This window comes from Molothrus ater, chromosome 3 (assembly GCF_012460135.2).
Source record: "Molothrus ater isolate BHLD 08-10-18 breed brown headed cowbird chromosome 3, BPBGC_Mater_1.1, whole genome shotgun sequence".
Taxonomy (NCBI): domain Eukaryota; kingdom Metazoa; phylum Chordata; class Aves; order Passeriformes; family Icteridae; genus Molothrus; species Molothrus ater.
This window is the reverse complement of record NC_050480.2, coordinates 27719827-27736458: the sequence shown is the minus strand read 5'-3', so window position 1 is coordinate 27736458 and position 16632 is coordinate 27719827. Positions and strand designations below refer to the sequence as shown.

Here is a 16632-nt window from a genome sequence, read left to right as displayed (position 1 = left end):
TTTGTTTTGCTCATACTCATTTTCTTCTAATCAAGAGATAAAAATTGGGTTTCAACATTATATAAGGTGGAAGCATTTTGCTGGCTTGTAGGGACTGATGGAAAAATTCAAGTTCAAGTTTCTACATCAACATCTATATTTAGGCATATAAAGGAGAGGTCTGTTTTTCCTAGAACATCTGCACTTTGTTACTTTGTCAACATACATGTATTTATCTGCTCTCCCGGTTCACAGAGGGTTTTCACCACCTACATTTTAAAGCACTTCTCTGTCCATCCAAGGCAAGCATCTGCTGACAGAAGTATGTAAACATGTCTTAAGAGAGCTCATCTTAAAAAAAAAAAGAAGTTCCAGAAATCACCAAAAAAGTACTCTTAGCAGCTCCAGCCGCAGAGAAACACGAACCACAGAGTTTTCTCTGCGAACTGCGTTCGAAGAGCGGTGTAAAGGGCACAACTCGTCGTTCCAGTTATGACACGTTTTTTAAAAATTATTTTTAATAAACTGCGAGGTGGCACCGGTGCGGTGCCAGCAGGCGGAGGGCTGACCCTGGGCTGGCACGGAGGCTCCCGGGGCTCCTTTTCCTGCCTCTCCTCCGTGTCCGAGCCCGGCGCTGCCGCCGCGGCCCGAGGCCTCCGGGCTAGCAGGGCACGGCCGGGCCCGGGCCCGCTCCGCGCCTGCGCCGCCGAGCCCGCCGCGCCTGCGCGCTGCCGGGGCGCGGAGCGGCCGCGGCGGGCGAGGCGGCACATGCGCCCTGGCGGCTGCTGAGGAGGGGAGGAGGCGCGGGGAGGAGCGGTGGCCGCGTTCTCCCATTTAGCTGCGAGGGAGCGGGAGAAGCCGGGCGGCCGCCGGGGACCGCCGGAGGGGGGTGGGGGGAGCCACTGTCGCTGCGGCCGCCGCTCCCTGCTCCTCCTCCTCCGTGGAGCGCCCTCCACCCCGCCCTCTCCCCGCCCGGGACCGAGTCTGGTGGCCACAAAATGGCGGACGGGGAGCTGAACGTGGACAGCCTCATCACCCGGCTGCTGGAAGGTGAGCGGGGCGCCGCGGGGAGCCAGAGGGCACGGCCGCCGCTCCCCGCGGGACGAGCCGGGGCTGCCGGCGCGGTGCGGCGCGGGACGAGCGGGGGCAGCGCCTTCCCCGGGGTGGCGGCCGGGAGCGGGCTCGGCGCGTCCCGCCGGTGCCCCGAGCCCCGGCCCTGCAGCCCCGCGGAGGGAGGAGGGGCTGCTGTGCAGGGGGATGCCCGCCCTGTCTGGCTGCCTTCCTATTTAATAGGCAAAAAAAAAAAAAAAAAAAAAAAAAAAAGCCTAATTTTCCATCTTCCCTTCTTCACCCCGCTGCAGCTGCGTGGCTGAGGGGCGAGCTGGGGGCGCCGCTCTAGCCGAGCTGTTCTCCTCGCTAGCCGAGCGGCCTTTTCTCCCCGTGCCTCCGGTCGGGTTGTAGTCGCAGCCCTCCGTGTGTAAAATTACGTGTGCGAGCTGCCTTAGTTGTGGAGTTGTGTGTACGTGAGTGTCGGTGGGAGCAGAGGGATTTAGTGCGCTGACATTCCTCAGCCTGCCCACGGGGCAGTCTGCAGAAGTGGCTCTTACGGGTGGCTGATAAAGGCTGTGGAGGGTTTTCTGTGTATTAAACAGTGATTCTGCCCTTGAAAGTAAGCTCGCTTGTTGCCTGCTTTTGGAGAAGCTGAGAAATTACTGCTAGCGTTTTCTTTTTATTTAAGTTATGTCGTGAATGTTTAGTCTTCTTGGGCCTCTTCTTCCATTAATCTTTCATTCCACGTTCAACAAATACCTGGTATGCCGGAGATGAGATGAGAGTACTTGCTTGGGTATGCGCCGTTCATTTATTGGTAGCTGTACTCCTTAGATAGTTGGATCACATTGCAGAAGGCTTATAGGAAGGAATTTATGGAGCATGTATAGTTTGGGACGTGAAACAAGTTTTGTAAGGCTGAGTTTTTTTAGTCGAGTTACAACAAAGCAGGGGGTTTAGGGCTTTAAGGACTTCTTAGCAGCTGCTATCTCATCTTTTTCGATGTGAAAACGAAGAACAGCAAAAGCAGTATTTAAAAATACGTAAAGTCTTTGAACAGTTGTGCTTATGTTTGTGATTTAAGATATGCAGTGTAGTATAGTATGAAGAAACAAGTATCAGTTGAAGTTTCTCTTAGATCGTTAATGCAGATAAAACTCCCTTTTCTGGATGTTGAAACACAGATTAATAGTTAGGGTTTTAAGACAAACTAAATAATAACCTAGTAAATGTTGATATTTTATGGCAGAATTTTTTGGGGGGGAGACGTCAAGATACATGGATATTTATGCTTCTGGGGTTTTTGAGACACTTTAAATAATATATTTGAAAGACACTTGTTCCACGATAGTGTAGTAATTTAAAGTGCTTTAGGAGGAGGGGATTCTGCAGTGTTTTGGTGTGCAACTTGTTGGATTGTTATGTTCCCTCTTAAGTATTACTCTGCTTATTTTTTATTTTCTGAAAACTTTTAAAATATGTCTTCCATACAGTTTACACACACCATAAATACTTGTGTTACAACTTCATTACTTTTGGGTTATGGTTCTTACCTTGTGTTTCAGCAGCCTACTCTGTGCTTCTTGTCTTCCATAGTACTTTAACCTTTAGGGATATATGTATGTACAACTTCTGAACCAAGCCTTGCTTGTAATTTTTCTTTTCTGTTTCTGAGTCCATTTTTAACTCTGAGCAGAGACTATGAAGATTTTTTTAGGGGAATGGGGTGCTTTCTTTCTGCTTGTCATCTGCTAACATTCGAGAGTGCCTTGTTTAACATCTTGTATCTGAAATGTAATAGGTAATTCTTACAGGTTTTATTTGGGAAAAAATGGCAGCAATTAAAGGAATGCATTATTTTTGCTTTCTTTTTAACATCTTTTATTTGTTGCACTGCTAGCATATAGCATTTTAACCTGTTGTTCAAACAGCAGTGTTCCACAATGAAGGTTGGTTTTTTTGTTTGGTTGGTTTTTTGTTCAATTGGCAGCTCACATTCTGGAGCTCATGCTGTTGCTTAGCTGACCTGTTCTGGTAAAGTGAGTTTGAATCCCTCCCCACGCTGGTTGCGCAGAAAAAATTCTGTTGACTCTTATCTCCAGTTAAATTGTTCAAAGCAAGTTGTTTGGCTCCATTACTCACACTTCAACTTTGACTTAAAAGGATAATTTAACATGGCTTTTGTGCTGTAAGTGTAAGCACAGTGAATAATAAAAAGACATTTTAGTTAAATGTTGTCATGCAGTACATATTTAGTTCTTTTTGTTGCTTTAAGTGAAATGTATGGCTTTAAGTTTGAATAACAGTCCACAATTGTCTCTCAGTGGCTGCTACACGTAATTTTTCAAGGGTAGCAAAACCCTTCAAAGGGGTGTCAAAAGCCACAGCAGCAGGAAACTTCACTGCTGTCGCTGTGTTGCTGGGTGGTGACACCTGTTTCTAGGCTGTGATATTAACTGTCAGGAGCTCTTGCTCCTACTTTAATTAGGTTACTCTAACTGTTTTTATCCTTCTGGGTTATATGACACATTAACTTGCCTTTTGATTGGAATTACCTACTTAGATTGTCTTACTTTCTTTGTGTTTAATTGTGCTTTTCATTTCTTTTTGAGATATCAATATGAAGTGGCCTACAGCTGGGCTGCTTGGGAGAATTCAAGAACATCTTCCCAAGAACTCCTCAAGGAGTGTGCCCACCTGCTTATCTAGAATGTGTACTTAGTTACTTTGTAGATCTTCTGAGTGCTGAAAGCCAAATCGATTAACTCTTGAGTTGAATTTAGGGAGAGTTTTCATAGATTCACCTGAACCAGGGTATAATGAATGTTAATAGTCTTCTGTGACATCAGCTTTTAATTTCCATGTCCTTTTGCACATACCAAGTTCTTCTCTATTCACTGGTTAAGTGGTGAGTTTAGGAATGGTAAGATCTCATTTTGAATTGACTTTCTCTTACAATGTGTCTAGTTCTTGGCCATTAGTTAGGGTTACCTTATAAGTAACTACTGTTTGGAAATGGTAGGAAGGTAAAAACTCAAGTGTGTACGTAAAGTCTGAACATAACAGTGCTTTCTTTTCTTTTATCTCTGTCTACCAAGTACCATCTGGCAGATTTAAATTGTCATTCCTGTTGCTTTACTAGAAGAATGAAGGAGATGCTGGGCTCTGACATGTGTGCCTCACTATCTTGGAGACACTTTGAGTTTTACTGTCTGTCATGAGTGAATCTGCAAAGATTTGCAGGTCATTCAAATACAGAATTCCATATCTTTGTTAAAAGACTCTTAGAGTGATGTGACCTTGAAAGTGAATTATCCAAGTTCATTGAAAGAGTGTTTCCTTCTTGTGCTGGTATGCAGAATCACAGATCAGGCTTAGCTATGTTACGGTACATGAAGATGGTGGTCTTATTTTTGCTTCAGTGTGTGTGCTTATTACATGTTATTATTTTTTTCCTTCCTACTATCCCAGCTATGCCATCTGGTGGATAGATTTTTTCCTAGTCCCTTCTAGCTGTGGATAACAAACAGGAACGTGCACACACGATACTGCCGTGAGCACATCAGATGCGGAATATGGAATAATACCATGGTTTGGGTTGGAAGGAGCTTGTAAAGGTCACTTGGTACAGCCCCTCTCCAGTGGAGGGACAGCTTCACCTAGATGAGATTGCTCAGAGCCCTGTCCAGTGTGATCCTGAATATTTCCAGGAATGAAGCATCCACCACCTCTCTGGGCATCCTGTTCTGTGTTTCATCACTGTCACTGTAAAAGAATTTCATCCATATATCTAGACTTAACCTACTTTTATTTTTTTAAAATTTATTTAGTATAAATCAGTTTTCCTTGTCTCATTGCAACAAGCCCTATTAAAAAGTCTGTCCTCATCTTTCTTATAAGCCCTCTTTAAGTATTGGAAGGCTGTGATTCAATGGTCTGCTTGAATCCTGCTCTCCAATGTGAATAGAGAAGTTTTTTTTTCGCTTGGGCTTTGCAGCTGAAATTGCTACTTGTGTTTTGCCTCATCTAGGAATACCATGTATCCCTGTCTGGGAAATGCCCTGAAAATTGTAACAATGCTGAGCTAAATTCAGTGCGCCAGGTCTACATTTAAGCCACGTTCTAAGCTAATTTTAATTTAGCTTAGATGTGTGATGTGTGGAAAAGGTTGCCCCTATATCAAAGCAAAGATCCTGGAATAGGTGTAACCTTGACTTGTACAGCGTGCTGTGAATGGTGTTAAGTAAGATTTCCATATTTCTGTCAGGGTGTTGGGCTTCCTGTTTCTGTGCTGTATCCTTAATTTATGGGTATAAGGCATCCCAGCTGGAATGAATTTCTGCTCTTTTAAATTTATAGGTGTCTTAGTAAACACTAGGGAGTTTACCATATGGAAGAGAGGATGTACTCAGGGAAACCCAGACACGGTAACCTTAGGTACAAGACGGCTTTCTGTAAAAGGGCTTCATTTCTATTGCTGTACAAACAAATTTGCCTTGTCTAGGCAAGACATCTAGCTTTCCTAATCAAAATTAACAAGTTGAATTAATCTGACTAAACTTAATGTGGATCTTTTCTAAACAAATTTTTTTGGTGAGGCTGAGGGCTACTAGTTCTGGCAGTTCCAATGCACCAAAGAAGCTGTGAAATATTTATCCAAGAAGAGACATGTTGGACTACCAGTAGGTGTAGGGAATGGTTATTGCTTCAATGGTCAGCTAAAAAGGTGATTTTTATGATTGCCTTAATAAAGCTGGTTGCATGGTGTTCTTACCATGTCATGTGTTGTCTTCTAAGAAAGCTGCAAGCTTCATTTTCTTGTGATTTTGGAGGTCTTATAGGTTGTGATAAATATAAAAATGTGACTGGTACTCGACTTTTTAAATGAAAGTTGTATTTTATATTCTTATGAAATAATTGAGATTTTTCCTTATTAGTTTTAAATAGTATAGAGCATACTGGTCAAATGTGCTGTGGTCAATAACATTTCTTATTTTGTTACTGTCTTAACTAATTAATATATCCAGCCAGCCTGATGGTGTGGTATTATGATATGGTAGTAGTGCTTGCAGTTCTAGGCTCTGTAACTGATGCTGAGAAAGAGAGAAATAAAATAGACCTTAATGATCTCTTGCAAAACAATACAAACAAACCATGGAGCTGAATCCTGCATAAACAGGAGTTATTACCTGGCTTGGTGTGAAATGACTGGATAATTTGCTACTAGAAAAATAAACAAGAATAACTGTAAAAGGACTTGCTTGCAAAGGACTTTTCAAAAAATAGTTTTTAAAAAGAGAGGAAAATAGGCATTTTTGGTATGTGTCTAGGAGGGTAGGTATTGTATTAACCAGAGAGGAGGGATAAGGAATGAAGTTTGTTTCTGGCTTTGTTCAGCAGTGCAGATATCAGCCACTTCATCTTTAGCTTTATAAGTGCATGAAGAATGGAATGGTTGGCTTGAAACCCTGCTCTGAAGGCCAAGAGCCAGCACCAGGCACTGTGATGGGGTTCTTTATTCTGCCTGCCTGTTTGGCCACTTGAAGGCTCCATGATTCACTAACTGTTTCATTTAGATACTCTGCAGCACAGGTTTTACTTGAGTCATTCCGTGCTTTCTCCCTGCTCAGCTAAATCATAGTATAAAAAGAGAGAAACTGTTCATATTTAAGATAACTGCAACTATAAACTGTTAAAATTCCTTTTAAATGCTCATTGGTTACCACCAGAGGTAGGAGTGTAACTTTTTCAGAAAGGAAGAAACTGCACTGCTGAACCCTAGACTGTGGTGAGAGCAGCCTGCTATATTTGGCTGTTGCTCACTAAGGTCAGGTGCAGTGCTCAGTGAAGGGGCTGTAGAGGGGAATCCACTCTTAACTATAGCCTGAGGTGCCTCTGAAGGTATTGGGTATCTGCTTTATAATTTGAGACATTGAAATGAACCTTCTATTGTGTGATCGGCTTAGTACATTGACTAGGACATTTTAGTTTTGCAGTACCATCTTTTCTGGGTTTTGAGGTGGTGTTTTGTGTTTGTTTTTTGGTATTTTTATATCAAGCTTGATATAAAGCTTTTTGTGTATATGTCCCATGTAATTGTATTGGTTAAGCAGCAGTGACACTGATGTGCAGAAAATACACCCAGCTTCTTGTATCATAACTTCAGTAGCTTCTCTCCTTGGTTCTTCTCAGAAGTTAACTAGATCACTTTTGTAATTTACCTCCACCTTCCTTGAGTTTTAGGAATTTTATTGGCACTGTGATAGGGGAAAAGAAAGTCATCCTTTGTGAAATAAGCTGAAATTCTTTGTTTCATGAAATTTTTATGCTAAGTTAGCTTTCCAAGTAGTAGTAGATAGTAATTCCAGGAATTACTATCACTGTGTAATACAGCATTGTAAGAGGCTTCTACCTTCTGTTTGCTGGTTGCTGGAGTTTTAGGTTCAAGTGTACTTAAGCAAACAGTAAATGCAGAACATGGGGTCTTGTCCTTCAGCATTGAATTCAGCAATTCTTGCAACCATGTATGATACAGGATGACTGAGACAGCAGTTAATTTATGGAACTTCAGTATAAGGCAGCAGGTGGTCCATGAAAAGCTAAAGGAATGGGTAAAAGTTGCATGGGTTTTCCTGGGCTTACTGGAGCATCCCCTGAAGCAATTTTACATAATTGTTTCTAAGTCATTTCAAAGCCTCTTCTCCATGAGTATTAATTTTGCTGGATAGTGTGTATTTGAAGAATGTAAATTCAAGTTTGGGTAGAACAACACCACTTAATTGTTAGGGGTTTTTTCCCATTAAAGGCTTAGGCAGTCTCTTACTCTGGAGTGAACTTGTGCTTGATATTAAATAAGCCTGCTAAAATGAGTTTGTAAGCAATCACTGTTTTTCACCAAAATACTTAATATCAAGGTCATCTAGTGAAGGCAATTTTAGCAAGACTTCAAGGTTACTTGGATGTAAAAGCACAGTTTTTCAGGAAGAAAAGCTCCCAGGAAGACTGATTATTCTGTTTTTAGTGAGAAATTTGGGTGATGTACCCTAGGAAAGGTGCAGGGTTGCTCGGTATGCTGCAGAAGAGCTGTACGTTCAGCGCTCTGTTCTTGCTGAATTGAGCAAAGTTCTAACAGGTTCGTTTATGTTATTGTTGTCCACCAGTGTAACTCGTGAATGAGAGCTATTCTAAGCTTAGTCCTGTCACAGCAGTTCTGAAAATTTAAAACTTGTGTTGCTGGCTTTACTCTCTGTTTTGCTGCAAGATAGGGAGTGGCTGCTTCTGGATGGCAGCTGAACAAGTTAAATAACAGAAGATACTCTGAGGGAATAGAAGTTTTGCTTTTAAGATTGAGAGTTGCTTTTAAAATCAAGTATGAGATTCTTGACTTAAACTCATGAAAGTATGTAATTTGGATTTAAAAAATACTAAGAGCAGATAACTTCAAAACATATTTCCAAATATCAGTGTGAGGACTGCTTGTTGTTTTTTCCCCCCAAGTCATAGGTAATGCCGCCTTAAGCTTTAAAATCTCTTCTGCTCCTACTATTGACAGGCTGTTCAACATTTGCCAAATACTCAAAAGTACTTTTAAGTACAAAAAAAAAATTAGTTAAATGTGTGAGTTGTTAACCACCAATGATTAAACATCCCACAGAATGTGGGGGGAGTGTAAGCGCAAGGGAATTGTTTGTGTGCAATTTGTGAAATTGCATGCTTGCAATCTTGGGTTGTAGTTTGGGGGTCTTTTTTAGATCTGCTCTGGCAAAATTGACTTCTAAAGCCATAATTTCTGACATAAGCTTGGCTGGAGCTAGTATGGAAAGGAGGAGAACCAGCTCCTTACTCTTTCTTTAGCCCTGTCTCAAGTTCACAGAGGATATATTCTTCACCTTGGGGAACTATTTAGATTACATTTTTGATTTGTTGTATCTTTGTTCTAGGAAGAAAATATCAGTTCACTGCAGTTTACTGTGTGGCTACTGTGTGGCCACGTAAGTGCATGTCTGCAAAAAGAGCAGAGTGAATGGAAAAGAGAGTGCTTATTAGCAATGATGCTGACCCAATTTTTTATAATACCAGGGAGAAGTCTCTGGGTTCTGATGTTTTGATAAAACTGTGAGTGTTACATCCAGTAAACTGGACACTGTGATTTTGGAAAGCAGCACCAGGTAAATGCTTAGGGTAGCTGTGCATACCATAGCTGACTTAGTCATTGAAGAAACTATTAGTGGTGGCACAAAATGAGCAGCTTAGCTGCTTAGAGAGAGGCACACCAGAAGCAGTGTGACAGAACAGGTTAAATTCATTTTTTCCATTTCATGAAAGGCTATGGAAAAAAGGGATGCAAGTGGAATTTGGAACTGCCAATTTTGACCCACTTTCCTTTTCCTTGCTAGTATTGCCTTACATAATCTGCTACACTCTGGCATAAGTTTAGAGGGATTAAAAAAAAATATTTTTTGCTGAAGTTTTTCTTACTGCCCCTGTGCAACTCATGTCTTGGATTGCTAATTACTGTTACTGAACTTCTTAAGGTTGCTTACCAATGGTTGTGTAGATGCAGAGATTATTCTAGTATTAATTAGAGCTTATTCTAGTATTAATTAGAGCTTTTAGATAACTGTAGGATCTATTGTGCTAAAATAAGTCTCAGTATTCAGTGCATATATTTGCTTTTATTCTTTTTTATCCTGTGCCATGTCACTCTGCTTGAAGCTCACTGGAGGAAGGGCTTGTTCTCTCAGAGCACTATGCACATGAGTTTGTGAATTACAACAGAAGTGCTGTCCCTACTGTCCCTATCAAAGGGCTAATTTATGTAAATCAAAGCTTGTTTACAGCATTTTAGATTACAGATAATTAATTACCTTCAATGTTGATATATTTCTGCCCTGGGTAACTGACAGCTGTTAAAAATGATGATTTTCCCAATGCTGTTTAAGGCTGTTTGAGCTACAGATTTTGCAGTGTGAGAGGCCATGACTGGAGTGGTTAGCTCTAGTAATTTGTAAATGAGTCTGAAAAACATCTCTTATGCTCTCGATCTGGTTCTTAGAACCTCCCCTTCAATCTGTTCTTGGGGATTTGGCTTTTGAAAAACTAAATGCAGTGTTGTTTACAATCCATACAAAGCTCAGCTGAGTCAAGGGAACTTGAACAAAATTCTAGTTGTAATGTAAGCTGCTGAAATAAGTGCTTAGTCTTACTTGTGTACTTGTACTGCAGCTGTGGCACATCTGTTCTGGATGAAGGCTTGGCAAACCTTCCAGTGTCTTTGTGAATCCAGTGGAGTGCTGAGCCTTTCAGGGCTCACAGGAGCCGCTCATTTCTCAGTACGTAGTACCCTTGTTGCTGATCCAGGAACTGTGGGAGAAAACTGCTTTTATCTTAACTAGTATTGATGATTATTCCTCATGAAACTCCAGGTTTTGTATTACTTCAAATGTAACTGAACCTGTGTGTTGGCTCTGGAGCTGCAGACTGTTTGGGTGGAAGGGGCCTTTGCAAAGGTACAATGGCTGAGATCTGCACCTTTCCCAAGGGTGGAAGGGACTGATCATCTTGTGCATGCTGTCTCCTCTTCTGAGAGTGCTAGACCTGTCAGAGTTGTAGAAGTGTCTTCTAACCTGGAAAATCTGAAGTGAGGTAATGAGTAGTTTAGTTGATTTGTCTGTTAAGGACTTGCAGCATTTAGGGCTCTACTGTTAGAGGTAAAGAAACACCATCAGGGCACTGACTGGCAGTTAATTATGAAGTCAGGGACTGCATGTTCTCTGTGTCTCGTTTCTCATGAAAAAATCCAGCACCACTCAAAGTATCAATTCTATAAAGCAGATGTTCCAAGTTTAAACCCCTGTGTGGCTTTCAAAGGGAGCTAGAGGCTGGTGTTGTAAGAAAAACTGATTGGGTCAAAGTTATTTAAAGTATTATGGGCACCCTACTTGAACTGTTACCTCAGTTTTGGTCTCAGTGCTTGGTCTGGTGCTGCTTCTGGTAATGTTCATGTTGTATGTAGTGGACTTTCCTGGGTTTGAATTCCAAAACTAGAGTGGATATAAGTGTGTGGTTCGACTTCTTGTTTTGATCTGCTATGAAATGGCATCATTCTGGTACTGCAAGACATTATGAGAGTTAAATACAGAAGAGAATGTCATTGCTTATGGTTAAAAGAATGCACTGTCTGTGGGAAGACATGACTGGGAAGCTGGTTGTGCTGCTGGGTGCTTTGGTGTCACTTTGTTGCAAGCTATGGGTCTAAAATAGAGCAATTGTTTAAATAAAATTATAGCCATTGTAATATGAAGACTCTGCTTGTGTATAATGGCAGTTTATTGTGCTTATCAGAAGGAGTCCCAGGTCTCTGAAGGGGATCATTATAAACTACTGGAACACGAGCTTTTGAAATTAAGATTATTGGAACATTTTGGTACCTCACAAAGTGGGTAGTCAAGTCCTGTGCAAAGCTGTCGAGCCTGAGTTTGGTTGGTTGTAGTTTTTTTGCTAATAATGGGGCTGAAGATGTATCTGTAAGAACATCATTCATTTGTTTGAAATGTGATGAAATGGAAGCCTGTAGGCACATATTGTTTGCAAGTCACATTGATTGTTTCTGATGTCTGCCTTTGTTTCTTCTAATGTGTAAGTGAACATCTTAATACATGAGGAAAAATGACACAGAAGTGTTGCTAAAATGCTGTTTACTTTCCCAAGAGTAGTTGAAATCTTAATCGGCAAGAGGAATGTGACTTACCATGTCATAAATATCACCTGGTAGTGATTCACTGAGTGTCACTGAAAGAAGTCCTGTATGACACAGCCTTTTTCTTGTGAGGTTCTAATGAGCTAAGTATTTACAATATATCCTCAGCTTTAGATATACTATTCCTCCTGCTCTTTTGGCACTCAAACTAGCTGTCCCAGGATCTAATTTTGCATCTCTTCCCTGCTTTTGAAAACCACTCTTCAGTTCTGCCTCTTCATGTGTCCCTGTGACTGCTTCCTAACCTCTGTTCACCAAGTGTTTGGTGTTTATTAAAAATAAATATTTATAGCACGGTATTGGTGTGGTCAGATGTGCAGTTACACTGGGACAAGTATGCAGTGATAACCAGAGCAGTAGTACTGGGTGACCTAGGACAAACTGTTTTCCCTCATATCCTTTCTTCCCCATTGCAATGGGGGACAATGTAGATAATGCTAGATGTAATTATACTGACCTCCTCTATATAGTAAGTTTTCTAGGTATTAAGCAGAAATAAAAGGAAAAGGGAGGTTATGTTAATTAAAAAAAAAATTTACAAGCTTACTTACTCTTCTGTTTTGAAGAGGGAAAGCAGGTGACCTAGGAATTTGCTATGTGTGAAGAAATAGTTCTTGCTCTTCTGTTCACAAATTTACTAGACTAACTGAAGTTGTAGCTAAATTTTTTATGAAGTAAAGTCTTACTATACATGAATTTGAAAGCATTTGGATTTGAGCTGCAAAAGTTGCATATTACCTTCCCTTGAAGGTACTACCATGGTTTGATGCTGAATGTTACTTTCATCTAAAACAGATGGCAGGAGAGGATGTTCACCTATTGTAGACACTGATAGATTCTGACTTATTTGTTTGAACTCTGAAGTTTAGTTTGTGCTGAGATGGAAGACTGAAGTGGATCAGCCCAAGTGACAACACAATTGTTCTATTTTGCTGCCTCATTAGACACACTGCAGCCTCTAACAGGAATCATACAGATACTTGTAAAAAGAAGCAGCTGCAGATAAACTTGCCAGAGGATATGGCTTGGAGTGCAATGACATGCAAATGCTTTTGATTTTATGCTAAATATAGGTCTGAGTGCCTGACTTACAGGTTTTGAGAATTGTGTTTCATTTCTAATTAGAATGTTCTTGGCTGTAAAGGTTTCAGTAATTTAAGAGCCATTATACATGAAAGTTCCATCAGACTTTCATAGTTTTTAGTGTGATGTTTCTAATATGGCAGTTTCAGTTTATTTAAACATAATAATGTCTATCATTTTTTTCTTGTATTTAACTAGTGCTGTTAAACTTAACAGTCCTAAACAAGTTTACCTTGTGCTAATGTGGAAGTGTTTTCAGGTTTTCTGGTATCAAGATTTTTCTTGTCTTTTATGAATACTCTAGCATAAAAGAACTGTTAAATTAAACGCTTCTTAAAATTGCTATTTATTCAGATATGGACAAAAGCACAGCTTAAATTGTTCTCTTCTGAGACCTGATTCAACAGGAATGCAAATAGATCTTTAATCACAGATTAAATGCATATAGATGCATATAGATCTTTAATCACAGATTACCACAATATCAGAGATTAATTTTACAATTCATTGGACAGCATAATTCAAGGTATTTGGTACACATGTAGAATATGATGTTGGCTTTTTATCAAATACAGGTTTTAAATACAGATCATCTGCATTTAGCTGTTGCTGTATGTTTGTGTGGCAGTTACCTTCAACTGTTAAATATCTCATTTCAGTACGAGGATGTCGTCCTGGGAAGATTGTTCAGATGACTGAAGCAGAAGTTCGGGGCTTGTGCATAAAATCACGGGAAATATTTCTTAGCCAACCTATTCTTCTGGAACTAGAGGCACCTCTGAAAATTTGTGGTATGTAAGCTTGATATATACATGTTATATGTAGGTGTTTTAATCTAGTTCTATGCCAGGGGGATTGGAAGAATACTGAGTCAGGCAAATGAGGTTGAGTTGGGATTAGAGGGAGGTCTTCAAAATCTTGAATGTAGTTTTCAGGCAGTTAGCACTTAGTACATTGCCAGTGCTGCTCACGCTGTTTTGGAGCAAGTTTCCTTAGCAGTAAGGACTGCTTGTGCCCTCATCTAGTGCAAATTTTGCAACCTGTTCCTTGCCTGTACAGAGCTGGTGCTCTTCTGATCACTATTTCAAAAAGCAGTTAGCTGCTTTTAAAAGGCCCACATGCTGGGGTTGCTCACTTCAAAGCAAAACAAAACAAAGACCTCGTGAAATGAAACACTTGAAAAATTGAAGGCATTGTTAGTCTTTCAATTGAGAAAGTGAAACTGAATGCAGACTTAAATTAGGCTTAGTTACCATGTAACAAATTCCTTGAGCTTTACAGCATGTTTTGAAAAACATCAGTATTACTGTGAAACACAAATACAACATGTGCATTTTTACCTCACTAAGCATTTATAAGATGCTAGACTTCTTCCAAAGTACACTGTAACTACAAGCTTGTAAAAATTGTCTAAAAAGTTCTGTAAATACCAGATTGTAACCATCCCTCAACTTGCTTATTAACAATGGCCAATGCCTTTGAAAGCATAAAATTCCTTGAATTAGATTAGTTGAAGTGTCATAATATTAAAAGAGAAGCAGTCTTTGTATTCATTACTACTTATATCCTCAAACATAGATTAGCTTCTTCCTGGCAGATGCAATGTCTGCAATGTTTCTTACATTGAGAGGATATTACCAATTAAAAAAACCCCAAACCCCAAAATAAAACAGCCAAACCCACAAACCAACCACTAATGGCAAAGTCATTTTTAAATGACTAATTGCTTGGTAGGGTGGGGAGGAAAAACCAGCCCAGCTTGCCTAATGATGTAAAGTTGAAGGTAAAATGCAACTTTATCACATTGTGGTTTCTTTAGACTTTTCATTGTAGTGTAGTCTTATTGTATTCCTAGATGAAGAAAACATAGAAACTCAGGTAGATTATCCATAAGTCAAGGTCTGCAAAGAATAATTTTCCTACTTCAAAGTCAGGTCCTCCTCATCTGTTTAGATGGAAGCAGTTGAATGGACTGTTAGGTGTGCAGTAATAGATGTAGCTAATGCACAGCTAAATAAGGCATTTGTTATCTTAAATCGGATTCCAAACATGGAAAAGTGAAAGTACCAGGAAGTGTCAGGTGCATGTAAATTTAATATTGGAGCAATTGTCAGAGCTGCATTTAGATAAAAGCAAAAGAATGATGATTGCTTTCACCAAAAGCAAAATATGCAGCTGGTAATGCTTTGAACTATTACTTTTGTGTGTTCAGGCAATGCCTGAGGAACCATAATAGGATTGTCTTGTCTTACAATCAAGTCAGTTCAAAATAAGCTCTACATCTCAAATGGCTGTGTTTTAATGCAAGATGAAAGATGCTCTTATGTAAATGTCCATTTTAAAATAGATGTGGTTTTCAATGTAAGTCTTATATCTGGTAGATTTCAACTTGTGCTCACATGAAGCTGTATTTTAAAGTGCTAAGTGCCCTGAATGGAATGGTAAATGCCTTGGTACCTTTATAAAATTGTTTCTGCAAAATGTTTTTACCCATTAAGTGCATTTGTCCCTCTGTTGCATGTGTGTAACTGAAAGTAGTTATAGACAACATAATAATAATATTTTTTGTAGTGTGTTTACTTGGTAGTTCATTCTGTTAGTGATGAAGTCTGGGGATTTGATAACATGGTTCTGGAGTACTAGACTCAGCATAGAAACAATTTGTTGAGGAGTCCTCTGCTTCTTCAGGTTGTGACCTGCAGACTTCTAAATATCAGTTAGAATACAAATCATTCTTGTTGCAACGTGTGTGAAAGAGATTTTAGCGAGTGGAGCTTCAGATTCACTGAAATTGGATAGTAGATACTGATCACGTCTATTAGAAGAAAATTGGAAAAGTGATTCTTCTTCCCGAGTGAGAAATAGTTATGGAGAATGCTGCCTAAAGGAGGAAGTACTGCATTTTTCATGGAAAGTTTAAAGGAATATAATATAACATGTACTCTTTGTACCACTGTATGCTTTAAGAGTTGAACCAGAGAGCATACAGGTTTGGGAATCTTTTACCTTTTTTAAGGTGAAAAAAGTTATGTGAGTTGTTCTTTTTCTCTTTTGAGGCTGTAGTAGCTTGTGCTCTACTGGAGAATAACTCTGCTAAGCAAAGTCAGGATTTTGTCACTGAACAAGCAGCAATAGTGAAGATACATCTATGTAACGCTTAATGTACAGGACCAGGAGGTACTGAACCTAAATAACATACAGCTTGTACTGAAGGCTTTTGGCATATCTGTTTTCCATCCAGTCACTCTGATAATAAGTTTTCCACTCAGCTGGAATATATTGCATGTATGCTGGAAGTTACTGTAGAGCAGCTTTGGCCTCTTCACCCATATGGACAGCTCAGAGATAGTTCAGCTTTGACTGCTCTGATGCGATGCACTGTGGTGGTGTAAAGGCCACGCAGAGCTGTTCTGTAGAAAGCCTAGTTTTAAAGCTGGCAGTGGGAAGAGTAACATGACAGGTATTTTTCCGAACAACAAGCTGCAGGGTTGAGTATCTTGTAAGGGATGGAGTCTTTTGAGTCTGTCTTGCTTGTTACATGCATCAAAGGAGGAGTTAGTCTAAATGCTGCAGGATGGGATTCTTAGTACAGCAATGTTATGGAAATTGACCTTTGAAGTGAGTGTACTTTGCCAGCACAGTGTTCAGTTTCTCTCCAGTCTGAATTCTTCACTGATCTGTTTTTGCAGTAGATAATGTCATTTTTTTTGAGGTACGTTTGCTTCCTGGTCATATATCTGTTCAATTAGAGGTTTTCTTTC

General features: G+C 40.0%; 1 protein-coding gene across 1 annotated transcript in view; it reads left to right on the top strand.

The window, feature by feature from the left end:
- Positions 1-837: 837 nt before the first annotated feature.
- The window catches only part of PPP1CB (protein phosphatase 1 catalytic subunit beta), a 29441-nt gene continuing 13646 nt past the window's right edge, over positions 838-16632 (top strand). The window contains exons 1-2 of the mRNA XM_036379527.2: positions 838-1029; positions 13531-13662. Of these exons, the coding sequence (XP_036235420.1) occupies positions 978-1029; positions 13531-13662 (184 nt within the window). The 5' untranslated portion in view covers positions 838-977. The remainder of the gene's footprint in view (positions 1030-13530; positions 13663-16632) is intronic.